This window comes from Bison bison, unplaced genomic scaffold (genome assembly GCF_000754665.1).
Source record: "Bison bison bison isolate TAMUID 2011002044 unplaced genomic scaffold, Bison_UMD1.0 scf7180017864280, whole genome shotgun sequence".
Lineage (NCBI taxonomy): Eukaryota > Metazoa > Chordata > Mammalia > Artiodactyla > Bovidae > Bison > Bison bison.
In genome coordinates, this window is record NW_011494852.1 from 8,037,209 (window position 1) to 8,050,542 (window position 13,334).

The window sequence follows — 13,334 nt, forward strand, 5'->3', positions numbered from 1 at the left end:
AAAGGTCTTGGAAGAGACTGCCGCAAGAACCGAGTCCCGATTGGCAAGAGGCGCGTGAGGGGGCGCGGCCTTCACGGATTGGTCCGTAGTCGCGTGCGCCGCAAAAGGGTTTGCAGGGGCTGGGCGGAGTTTTTCTGCTGAGGCGGGAACCCAATTGCCGTTTTTATTGGCAAAATCTGGGTCCGGGAGCTAGCCTTACTCTGATTGGCCAAGCTACCAAGTTTCCGCGCAGGGGTTGGCTTGTAGATAGACAAAGGCGGGTCCAGAGGAGGAAGTTTTGTGGTCGGCACTCAGCAGCGTAGCAGGCACTGCTTGCGGGAGCTGAGTCTGTTTCGGTGAGTATTCTTGGACACAAGCGGCCGTAGGCGCCTGGCGGCGGAGCGCGTGACGCCCGGGCTTTCCTGCGCTTCGTGTAGTGGGAACTATTTTTTTTCTGCGCGAGGCCAGGTTTCGGCAAAGTCGTCCCGCTTGCCTTAACTGGCTCTTACATCCGGGCCATTTCTCTTGGGCCGGCCTTTGAGCGCGTGGGCCAGTGGGAATCGCTACCTAGGCCGCTCCGCCTACTAAGTCGAGTAGAGCATCCTGGGACTCGTAGTAAACCTCACGAGATTTCCCTCACCACGCGGGGAGGAGAAGCTGTGTGCTGCGTTTGCTTTGTTTTCCGAGCCGTGCTTCCCTCTTCCCTCGTCTTTACCTTACTTGACTTTCTCGTGGAAGGAAGATCCTTTAGCAGCCCGCGTTAGGACAAAAGGATTTTCAGAAACCCAGGACTGAGTGGGACTTTTTCATTCTTTCAGCCCTACCTCAGCAACTTTGTCAATGGCAGTTCCCGAGACCCGCCCCAACCACACTATTTATATCAACAATCTCAATGAGAAGATCAAGAAGGATGGTGAGTTTTCGGGATAGTCCGGACACCAGGCTATCCCGCACGAGCCTGCCCCCTCTTCTGTCCCCAGCATCCATGTCTCTTCCTCAGCCTTCTCCAGCCAAACTCTTTTAAGTTCGGTCTTTGCACAGGCAGTGCCTTTGATATTTCCTCATTTTCTCTTACATTTTCCCCGTTATCCTGGTACCTTGCTCGTCTTTCACGGTTTCAGCTTCAGGAGCCCCCTCCTCCAGGATGCCTCCCCCTTCCCTTTTCCACCCACGTGCCTGCCTCTGACTTCCTAAAACCCTGAACCTCCCCAGTCAAGTCCTGATCTGGCTGTCAGGGGACTCTCTCTTTCCTGGCCTTTGAGCTCCAGGAGGGTAAGAACTGCCTAAGAACTGCAACTGTTGGTCACTGTCATGCCCTCAAGTGATTAACCCACAGTGAAAACGTTTCATTTCAAAATAAAGTGAAATGAACCATGATGGTGGGTAACACTGGGTACCAGGTGCTGATGTATAAATAATGGTTACATTTAACTTTCACAGCAACCCTGCAGGAAGGACCTATTGTTCCCATTTCTCAGATTAGAAACTGAGACTCCAGAGGGATGTGATTTGCCCAAGGCATACAGCAGGGAAACGTGCTTGAAACCACTATATGGAATTCTGATTAAGAACTCGATTCTAGATATGACATACTTTTCTTTTTTCTTGAGCAAGTTATCACTTTTTATTGAACTTCATGTTTTTATGTATATAGGAAAGCTGGGCAAAATCTGTGCGCAGATGTTACGGGGAATATATGAGCTAAACTTCCATGCTTTTTTTTTTTTAATGCTGCCTAGCTGTTAATAAGGGTTGGATATAAGTGTTAGCTCTTATTAGCTCCTCAAGAAAACTGTTAGGAGAACTGAAGGAGCTTGCTGGCATTAAGTTTAGGTTACCGATAAAGTTGCTATTGAAGACAATAAACAAGCCATGTAAATCCCTCATATACTGTTAGAACATTGTGCCGGGCCAGTTCTCTGTGGAGCTGCGGACAGAGTGGTGACTGAGACAGTCCTGGTCCTGACTTCATGGAACCACAGTCTAGTAGAGATGACAGATCTGCTCCCAGACAGTGATAGCCCAGAGTAGCCATGGCCATAATTGGGGAAGTTGAGGCATAGTAGTCAAGGCTGGGATTGGGCACTTGGAAAGAGGTATTCAGGTTCATAGAACAGGAGACATTTTGGGAAACCCTACCAGGTAGAGGAAGCAGCATCTGTGTTACAATGAGGGAGACGAGTGACTAACCTGGACCAGCATGTGCAAGTGTCCAGGGGCAAAAGAGAGCCCAGGGCACTCTGGGAACCACATGTACTGCAGTTTTGGGTGCCTGAGACTTAGAGGCTGGTGATTCATGGAGAACATTTCAGGCAAGCAGTGCACTCTGGCTCCTGATGCCTTGAGGGCTGGGTGGGGTGTTTTACTTCATCCTGAGGGCTTTGGGGAGCCAGGCAAGGGTTGCAGTTAATTGTGAAAGATCTTTCCAGCTGTGGAGGGTGAAGTTGGTGGGCAAGAAAGGAGACTGGGGAGAGGCCCAGCCCCCAGAGGAATGACTCAGGCCCACACTTGGCCTTCAGGCCATGGGGATGGCAGGTGGAGATAAATCTCAGAAATGCCATCAGAATTTTTGGCTATTTGCTTCCCTCTTTACTCGATCCCCCTTTTCTTTCCTACTGTCTCTTCGACCGGGTATCTTAAGCTCAGGTACCTTCTTTGCATAAGACTGGTACCCTTTCCTGGCTGTCCATTTGCTAGGGAGGTTTGGTAGTCCTGGGTTCAGATGGACTTGGGTCCTGGGCCAGTGACAGATCCTCTGAGAGCCTCTGTCCACATTAATAAAATTGGGGCAGTTATAATTGCTAACTCATGGAGTAGAGGTAAAAATTCAGTGAAGTTATTCCCAGAAATCATTTAATGCTGTGTTTATTCAGGCAAATGTATTTGGAGATTTGTGTGCTGGCAACTGTACTGTTCATTAGGGTTTTTTTTTTTTGGCTCACACCAAGGGGTTTATGGGATTTTAGTTCCCTGACCAGGGATTGAAACTGGACCCTTGTCAATAAGAGCACAGAGTTCTAACCACTGGACCACTAGGGAGTTCCCTGTGGGGATATGTGATAAACAAATAGGATAGACTTAACCAAGCAAAAAGGAAACAAACATGATGTCAGGAAGTAGGAAGTGCCATGAAAGAAAAGCAGGTTCTCACCGTTGGGGGAGTGACATGAGGGGGCTCTTATCCCACCAGGATGGTCAGGGAAGGCCTCGGAGGTAACATCTCTGCTGAGTCCTGGGTGACTGGAAGGATGCAGCCATGTACAGATCAGGAGAAAGTTGCTCCTAGTAGAGGGATCAGTCAGTGGAAAGGTCCTGAGGCAAGGTTGCTGAGATGAGCCTGAGAAAGGGCTGGGAGGCCAGTGTGGCTAGAGCCATAGGAGTGAAGATGGGGCATGGGGAGAGATGAGGTGGGAGAAGTCACCAGGGCCAGATCAGAGGGGCTTGTGTCAAGGTGCTGGAGACATTGAGGGAAAGTCCTTGCATTTATCGAGCATTTACTATGTGCCCTCTGTATGTGTGACTCGTGTTCCCCTGCAGCAACCTTGTGGGGTAGGTATTGTGACTGTTGACCTACTACAGAGTCAACGCACACGACCACCTGAGTGGTTCTAGACTGCTGATGGTATTGCTCAGTACTCTGTCAATGGGCTGATGGTTTCCCTTCTGGGCTGCATTTCCTCTGAAAAGCGGAGCTCCAGTGCCAGGATGTGATGCCCCGGCCTGCAGTCACCCCTGGGTCTTTTCTCTCCCTACTGCAGAGCTGAAGAAGTCCCTGTATGCCATCTTCTCCCAGTTTGGCCAGATCCTGGATATCCTGGTGTCACGAAGCCTGAAGATGAGGGGCCAGGCCTTTGTCATCTTCAAGGAGGTCAGCAGTGCCACCAACGCGCTGCGTTCCATGCAGGGCTTCCCCTTCTACGACAAGCCCATGGTGAGCACCGGGTGTGGAGGCTATGGTGTGTGCCCGCGCCACGTGTTGCAGGCTGGATGGGTCTGGACTACTGTCCCCTGTAGTCCAGAGCCTTAGGGATGGGAGTTCCTCCGTTGGTGCTCCGTATCCACTGTTCACTGTACTGGGGCAGTGGAGACACAGCAGTCATGGGAAGTCCCAGCTCTGCCCTCGTAGACCCACAGTGCCGCTGGAGAGAGACGCCTGTCTCCAGGTGGCGACGACCTGAAGGGTCAGGGCTGGGACAGGTGAATGCACAGAACTCAGGGAGCCTACTCTCACCCAGTCTGGGAGTTTGCGGGGGAGCCTTTCTGGATGAATAAGAGTTGGAGAAGAGTAGCTGAGAAAGACAAATAAACTAAGAATGGGAGATAACCAGGAACCTGTGTAACTGGGGAAGTGAGTCAAGTTCATTCGGCAGAAGTGAAGGGTGGGAGATGGTGGGGTGGGCATGGCCTGGAGAGTTGTCAGAAGTCAGGCTAAGGAGCTGATCCTGAAGGTGGACTTGACTCCAAGGTTGCCGGCAAACCATTGAAGGATTAGGGAGATGCCTGTGGCTGTTGGGGAGGATGGATTCAGTTGTGGGAGATGGGGTTCGGTTGTGATGGTGAGGCTGGGTCAGGGTCCCAGGTCTGGGATAAGGGGAGAGTTCATCTAGGGTCAGGGGTTACAGTGATGGCTATCACTGGGTACCAGGTGCTGATGTATGAATCGTGGTTACATGGGGCCATGGGATGGGAGGAACTGGGTTACAGACGTTCAGTAGGCCTTGAACAGACAGGGGTTCTGTTGTTCAGAGTCCCTGCGCTGATCCAGAATTCCTGCCATATCAATCAGTTCTCTTTCCCTGTCAGTTCTTCGAGTTTCACCTGATTGGAATATGCCTCCCTGAACCAGTAGGGTGGTGACAGCAAGTGTCAGTGCCCGCAGGTCCCAGGCAGGTCTCTTCACGTGGAAGACATTGGCCCCAGGGGCACAGGGGCGGCCTGGTGCCCTCACCTCCTTCCAGAGGGGGCTGTTCTCTGACTCCTGCCTGGTGTGTCCTGTTGTGGGTGTGTGAGCCCACAGTTGCCACGTCTTCCATTGCTTTTCTGGAGTAGCTGGAAATTCCCTTTTGAGGACTAAAAATCATAAATCATTTTATGTGGACCTTCCTCCCCTGCTTTTCTCTAACATCACTGCTTGAACTGTAGAAAGCGCTGAGCCACTGTGAGCTCTATCAGGGAATCCTGTCAACTCTACCTGGAAAACCTCCACTGAAAACATAAAATTAAAAAAAAAACAAAACACACACACACACACAAAAACTCCAAAAAACCCTCCACTGATTCTTCCCACTCCTCCCCTGGTACCTGCCTAGTCCCAGCTGCGACCCTTCTCCCTGTTTTGACCTCCTGTTCCTCCCAGGCCTCTCTCTATCCCATGGTCACAGCGCTCCTTGGGAGTCACAAGTGAGAGCTCGTCATCCCCCTGCTTATAACACTCTTTGATTCCCAGCTTGCTCAGGAAAAGACAAAGTCCCAAGGCCCCCTGCTGGCTCTGTGATGTCGCCTCCCTCCTCATCCACGTAGGCCTCCCTGCTGTTCCTTGAACACACCCCATAGGCCAGCTCTTCTGGCTCTTCCTTTGCTAGAACGCTTTTTTCCCTAGATGCCTGCATTCCTCCCTCCCTCCCTGTCTTTACGCCAGCATTCTCTCCCTGAGGTCTTTCTGGCTGCACTCTGAAAATTTCAGTTCTTCTCAACTCCTCACCTCCCCTTCCCCTGTTGGTTCACTTTTAGATCTCTGTCATATCTTCCCCAGCGAACTAATGCCAAGAGGGCGGGGCTTTTGTGTGATTGGCTCATTGCTGAATCCTCGGAGCAAATTTGGGTGCTCTGTAAACCACTGACTGAGATTTAGTTTGGAGACTCGGTCTCGTGTGTGATGGAAACTCTCCAGTATAGTGCTCCTGTCCTGGCCTTGTTTCCTTGTACCCTGAGCGATGCTTGGGGCTGTCCCATCTTCCTATCAGAATCCCAGCATCCATTCCTGAGAGCTTGCTGCACGCCAGGCACTGTCTAGAGCATGTTTTAGCTCCTGGTCCTCCTGGTCGTCCTTTGAAGTGGGAAATACCTCAGTACCCATTTGACAGATGGGGACATTGAGGCCAAGGGATTTCTATGATGTTTCTCACCAAGCTCCAGGCAAGGTCTGATTTTGGCTCCTAAGTCCAGTCTCCTTCACCCTCTACTCTCTGTTGGGCAGCGCATCCAATATGCCAAGACCGACTCGGATATCATTGCCAAGATGAAGGGCACCTTCGTGGAGCGGGACCGCAAGCGGGAGAAGAGGAAGCCCAAGAGCCAGGAGACTCCAGCTGCCAAAAAAGCCGTGCAGGGAGGGGCGGCCGCCCCTGTGGTGGGCACCGTGCAAGGGCCTGTCCCGGTAAGCCAGGGCCCACAGACGCAGCCCCCTCCCCACCAGGTCTTCCTCAGCCTCGTGGGCTGGTGCGGGGGTGCGGTAGGGAGAGGTATCCCCTTGGAGATCAGGCATTCCCCGCACTTCCATTTTTCTTGTGGAGCTTGTGTGCCTGTCTGTAGGGGGTGAGCATATGAGTGATGGTGCCCCCACTTGGAAACGTCTGATGTCTATGCCGCTCTGCCAGTTTTTCAGGGTCTTTTTCTGTGTGTCTCAGTCTTTTTGTTTTTTCTCTCCTTGACCTTGATTTTGCTGTGTCTTCTAAAGTCAGTGTTTGTGTAGCAAATCCAGAGGAAACCACTAACCAGTTATTAGGATTGAAAAGAATTTCATTTAACAAGGTCACCAGATCAATATGGAAAAGTCAGTTTTATTTCTGTACATTAGCAACAAACAAGGATACTTCAAATTGAAAAACACCTCCAAGGAAAGTGTGCAAGGCCGCCCACTGAAGTGATAGAACATGGCTGAGAGAAATTTGGAGACTTAGTACTCTTGCCTAGAAAATCCCATGGACGGAGGAGCCTGGTAGGCTGCAGTCCATGGGGTCACGAAGAGTCAGACATGACTGAGCGACTTCACTTTCACTTTTCACTTTTCATGCATTGGAGAAGGAAATGGCCACCCACTCCAGTGTTCTTGTCTGGAGAATCCCAGGGACGGGGGAGCCTGGTGGGCTGCCATCTCTGGGGTCGCACAGAGTCGGACACGACTGAAGCGAGTTAGCAGCAGCAGCAGCAGCAGCAGTGCTATTAAGATGTCATTTCTCTCCAAACTGGTTTAAAGAGTCAGCTCTGTTCCAGTCAGAATCCCGAGAGGGATTTGTGGGGACAGACAGGCTGTCTGCAAATGTCTGTGATGGCAAAGCTGGGGCCTGTTGTTCAGGAATGGTATGGTGTTGGCCTGAGGATGGGAAGATGGACCAGTGGGACAGAGTAGAGTCCAGAAACATGCATGTGTGTATGTGGTCGCTCTGTATATGACTGAGGTATCGCTGCTCTCCAGTGGTGAAAGGACTTTTTCCCCTAGTAAATCGTACTGGACCAGTTGGATATTTGTAAGAGGAGAAAATTAAGCCCTGACTTGGCTACATGTAAGTTAATTTGAGATAAATGGTAGACTTGAATGTGTCAGCTCCAGTAATCAAAGTTCTTGAAGAAAACAGAAGAATGTCTTTATGACCTCGGTGAGGCCATAAAAGTAGAAACATCCTGTTTTCTAAACAAGATACAGAAAGCATAAAGTACTAAAGAAAAGATGAATGAATTGTACCCACTCTGGTCTCCGAACCTTCTGATGGGTTGTCTTGTGTCAGTGTCTGTGTCTGGGTTAAGCTACCCCACTCTTAACCCTCTCCGCTCTTACTGTGCCCAGCTTTCCATCCAACTTTGACTCTTCACATGGGGTTGAGCTCCTGTCTCCCCTGGGAGCATGTGCTTTTTGCCTTCAGCCTCTCTCCCTTCCCCTTGCTGTCACCCCTTCCCGCGTCTTTGCATCAGCCCTGACCATCCCCATCCACCTCTGCCTTTCACCGTCTGTTCTCTGGGCCTGTTTCTTTCTCCATATAGTCTGTTTATTTATTTGGCTGTGTTGGGTCTTAGTTGCGGCATGCGAGATCCTCCTGTTTTGACGCACCGACTTTCTAGTTGTGGTGTGCAGCCTTAGCTGCTCCGCAGCACGTGGGATCTTAGTTCCCAGACGAGAGATCAAACCTGCGTCCCCTGCATTGCAAGGCAGATTCTTAACCACTGGACCGGGGAAGTCCCCATACAGTTTTAAAGCAGTAAGCATGCTGCTTATAGTGTGTTTATTTCCACCCCTTTTAGTTGATAATGTTTTTATTTTTCTCCTAGTCTTTTTTTTTTTTTACCAGTAGGCCCCCAACTTTGTTCATATGTCTACAAGCAAAATTAGGCCATTCTAATTGTTCTTTCCTTTTTTGGGGTTGGGGGGGGCCACACTGAGTGATGTGTAGAATCTTAGTTCCCTGACCAGGGATTGAACCTGTTCCTCCTGCAGTGGAAGCACCAAGTTCTAACCACTGGACGGCTAGGGAATTCCTCTAACCAATTTTTATATGTTAAAAAAGTTTCTATTTATTTTTAAGTCTTTCTAATTTGATGTCCCCTGTGACCTTGGGCCTGATCTGCTCCATCCATTCCTCTTTGGATGCTTTTCTTGCCTTTTCCAAGTCTGGATCTTTTCTGTTCATGTCTCACACCTGGGGTTTCCTGTAACAGCCTTTTCTCCTTTCTGCTTCCTCCCAACACTGAAAGCACACCTCCTCCCACTTGCTGGTGCCCCTCTCAGCCCTGCCCTCCTCTCCCCGTAGGGCATGCCGCCGATGACTCAGGCGCCCCGCATCATGCACCACATGCCGGGCCAGCCCCCCTACATGCCGCCGCCGGGCATGATCCCGCCTCCAGGCCTGGCGCCTGGCCAGCTCCCACCGGGGGCCATGCCGCCACAACAGCTTATGCCGGGGCAGATGCCACCTGCCCAGCCTGTAAGTGTCTGGTCCTCCTGGGGTCTGGTATAGTCAGGAGACAGGAATGGCAGGCAGGGCGCTGTTTTAGGTTGGGTGGTTTGGGCAGGCCTCCCCGAGGAGGTGCTGTTGAAGGATGAAGATTTAGCAGTGGCGTCAGGCCCTGGGACAGAGGAATTGGTGTGTTTGCTGGAGCAGGTCAAGGGGAGGCTGGAGCGGGGGTGGGCTGCACCTCGGTTCACTCTGAACTTCTGCTGAGCACCCACTTATGGGTGCAACTGTGCTCCCTTGTGGCTTACAGTCTAGGACACAGTAGGGTGGACAGGCAACAGCACCGGGTGAAAGACTAGAAAGAATTCAGGCAGGGCGGGGCTGGAGGGCAGGAGGGCCATAGATCCCCGACCAGACTTACGGTCTCCCGTTGCTCTCCTGCAGCTTTCAGAAAATCCACCAAATCACATCTTGTTCCTTACCAACCTGCCGGAAGAGACCAATGAGCTCATGCTTTCCATGCTTTTCAACCAGTAAGTGGGGCCTGTGGCTGGGCTGGGCCCAGAGGGTGGTGGCCGCGAGGTGGCACCACAGGGACAAGCCTCATAGTTCTGTTCGTGGAGCCCAAGTCTGTGCAGGCAGGGACAGCGCCTGGAGGCCAGAAGGAGGAGGCTGAGGCTGGCCCTGCAGCGGCCGGGCGTGGACGTCAGCAGTGGCCAGGATGGGCAGACTGTCCTCTGCCCTTATGGAGATGACTCTGGATCTCATTTTTCCAGTCTCTAACTTAGACAAAGGCGAGGTGCAAGTCCAGCAGCAGTGAGATGCCACTGAATGCTGGCTAGACTGGAAGAAGTCAGCCTGTTTAGACTGCAGGTGTGGGGTTGGGGGATGCTCAACCCCTCGGGGATGTGGGTGGATGCGGGCCATTGTGTGGTCTAACTGTCCACTATTTAGTCAAGTGCTCACCTAGATTTCTCTGGTGGCTCAACAGTAAAGAATCCACTGCTAATCCAGGAGATGCAGGTTCCATCCCTTGGAAAAGGAAATGACAACCCACTCCAGCATTCTTGCCTAGGAAATCCCATGGACAGTGGAGCCTCGGGTCACAGAGTTGGATGTGACTTAGTGACTAAAGAACAACACTGATGACTTTGCTCCTGACTGTATGAAATTCTAACATGCCCAAGGGGCTGGGTGGGGCATTCCTCATGGTGTGGTCAGGAGCTGGAGGCAGCCTGGGAGAAGGGCGAAGTCAAGTGCAGGTGCTCACAGTTAGAGGGAGCAGGACCCTTTATACCTGGGTCGAGAGGAAATTTTGAGAAACTGAAACAAAAATCATACTACTCAATTTTATACCATGTCCACAAAACAATGCACAGTTTCTAAGAATACTGATGGAAAAAAGGATACCTGGTAATCCTGAGGATTTGTTGCCTAATGGGGAAGGAAGTAAGGAATGAGAAGAGGGAAATGAAACAGCAGATTATAAAAGCAGAGGGTAGTGGTTATTCTGGGGCTTCCCAGGTGGCTTGTTGAACTTGTCTGCCAGTGTAGAAGATGCAGGTTTGATCCCCGGGTTGGGAACATGCCTTGGAGAAGGGCATGGCAATCCACTTCAGAATTCTTGCCTAGAGAATCTCCATGGACAGAGGAGCCTGGTGGGCTACAGTCCATGGGGTTTCAAAGAGTCGGACTCAACTGAACACCTCAACTTAGCACTCTCCGCTTTTTGGGCTGGATGATCCTTTGTTATTGGGGCCATCTTCTGCATCATGGGGTGTTTAGCAGTATTCCTGGCCCCTACTCACTGGATGCTTGAATGTTCAAGCGGAGTGCTGAGGCTGGATCCCTGAGGTCTCTGCCTTTCTCTCAGGTTCCCTGGGTTCAAGGAGGTCCGGCTGGTCCCTGGGCGGCACGACATCGCTTTTGTGGAGTTTGACAATGAGGTGCAGGCAGGGGCTGCTCGAGACGCCCTGCAGGGCTTCAAGATCACCCAGAACAACGCCATGAAGATCTCCTTTGCCAAGAAGTAGCACCCTTTCCCCATGCCTGTCCCGGCCCCCTGTTCTGGGGCCACCCCCTCCCCCCTTGGTTCAGCCCCCTGAAGGTAAGTCCCCCATGGGGGCCTTCTTGGAGCCGTGTGTGAGTGAGTGGTTGCCACACAGCATTGTACCCAGAGTCTGTCCCCAGACATTGCACCTGGCGCTGTTAGGCTGGAATTAAAGTGTTTTTTTGTGGTTTGTTTTTTCACAACCATTTGTTTTTATTTTCTTGTCCTCCGTGTTTCCCTTCCCTGCACACCAGAATATTCTTAGTGTTTGAGCAGCTCAGCACGTTGGGGGATTGCAACCTTGGGCAAATACAGAATAGTGTAGGAACACTGTCCAAACTTGTCACTTTTACTATTTTGGCAGCTTTCTGTTTTGTCTCAAATCAGAATTCATGGCAAGAAGTTAAAACCCAGGCTGCCAAGTACAGTTGGGCAGGTTCTATACTGCACAAGGATGATGCTTTTAATGGCACACCATTCACTGTATAGACTCAAGTTGATTGTGATAATTTTCTGACATGATAGAGTGTTAAGAAAGAGGTTTTTCTTTACCTTTTTCTAGACAAAAATGCCTTCTCTCATAGCAGGAGTCTCACAGAAACCACTCTAGGTACTTCAGGAAGAAAGGGAAGGAAAATGAATATTCATGGAGTCATTGAAAGGATGGTAGGAATGGCAGTTTGGGTGGGAGATGCTGAGTTCAACTTTGCAGCCCCCCATTGAGCTGGAGTTCAGGAAGAGGTCCCTGCTGCTGCTGCTGCGGTGAGGGCCCTGCTGACTTGGTCACACACGGGAGACACAGCCAGGAGCTTCGGGCAGGTGGCTGAATCAGTCTCCCTCCAGTGCCGCAGCTGCAGTGGAGCCTAGAAGATGTGGTTTCTGGCTGGACAGTTAACGTGCCCAGCTTGAAGCTGGATAAGAAGGGGAGATTGAATGGGGGACCTTCCTTAGCAGTCTGTCACAGATCTGACTTGACAATTTTTAAGTTGACTAAATATGTGTGTGTGTGTATAAATATATGTATATAGCTTAAAACCCTTTCTCACACCATATAGATAGGAAAATGAGATCCCTTGCCAGAAATAGAAAATTACCACAAAAATAAATACAATGAGGAACAGTGTTAAATTCCCCTGGATGTCTTTTCCCGTGTCAAGGCTCTGAGCCCCAGCTTGCACCTACTCTGCTCTCTCCATTAAAGAGGAACGACAGTGTTGGAAACGCTGAAGATTTATGGCACCACATGCACACTTCCTTGTAGGATCTGAAAGATGCAAGCGGGAGGGTGATTGTCATCTTCACTACATAAAGTTACTGCAGACAGCACATGGGAACATGGGGTCTCTGGACAGTCCCCCCCAACTCCCACGATAGACAACTGATGTCCCCACTCTGAGCTTTATTTTCTTCCTGAGCTGTGCACCCCACCTGACTTAGCAAGCACTCAGTAAATTCCACAGATAACTTGCCAAGTACCTAATACACACCAAGTACTGTTGTGGTATAGGATACACAGTAGTGAGTGAAATAGACAAGCTAATTTCAGATGCTGAGTTCTGATAGGAATACGACTGACATGATGGGGTGGTGGAGCTGGGGAACAGTAACGGGTGATCAAGGGAAGCCTCCGGGAGGCGACGTGGATAGAGCCCTTTGATGCTCGCATGGTACTTGGTGCTGGGTGTTGCATGTGTGGAGACAGCTTAGGCCTAGTCTTTGACCAGGAGGAATCCTTCCCCACCTCAAGCCTGTGTGTGTCCATCTTCTTCCCCTAAAACTGAAGTTTGGACTTGCTGGCTAGAGGTGAGAATACCTGAGGAACGAGATGGGTCTTCAGGCAAGTGAATCTCTGAAGTGTGGTTTTAGGTAGGAGACTTGAGTTCACATCCTCTGCCACTGTTTCATTCTGGCCTTGGGCAACTGACAGCTCCAAGCCCAGTAGTGATGGGTATGGGCCTGCAGCCACATCTAGCCTCTCCGCTTACACTAACCTTGGACAAGTTCCTTAAGTTTCTGTGCTTCCATTTCTACCTAAAATGGGATTATGACGGTCCCCCTTCAAGTTGAGGCAGGGTATGCATTTGAGCTAATTAAAAATATGCATGGTGAGTTCTTTACTAAATAACTAGTATCCCAGATGAGAAAGGTGAGGCTCTGAGAGTAGTTTAGCACAGTCAGGAAGTGGTTTCTGAGAAGAAATAGTGATTGTGGTTGGACATCGCCTAGCCTAAGGCCCAACATATAATATTCACTCCATACTTGAGAGCTGGGGCTATTTCTGGCAATCAAAGGGCTGCCTTGTTCTGCTGCTCCTCAGCACAGGAAATTCCAAGGTGGTTTTTCCATACTGGCTCCTCTTGTTCTGTCTCTGGGGACACAGCCGAGGGGCCTAGGTGTCCAAGCCAACTCAGAAAAGATGG

General features: G+C 50.6%; 1 protein-coding gene across 1 annotated transcript; it reads left to right on the plus strand.

The window, feature by feature from the left end:
- The first annotated feature begins 125 nt into the window (after positions 1 to 125).
- SNRPA (small nuclear ribonucleoprotein polypeptide A) lies at positions 126 to 11,117 on the plus strand. The gene is made up of 7 exons (XM_010849249.1): positions 126 to 335; positions 798 to 892; positions 3,738 to 3,910; positions 6,176 to 6,355; positions 8,721 to 8,894; positions 9,309 to 9,397; positions 10,738 to 11,117. Exons 2-7 carry the CDS (start codon positions 820 to 822, stop codon positions 10,895 to 10,897), a joined length of 849 nt encoding a protein of 282 aa, XP_010847551.1. The 5' UTR covers positions 126 to 335; positions 798 to 819; the 3' UTR covers positions 10,898 to 11,117.
- Positions 11,118 to 13,334: the final 2,217 nt, after the last annotated feature.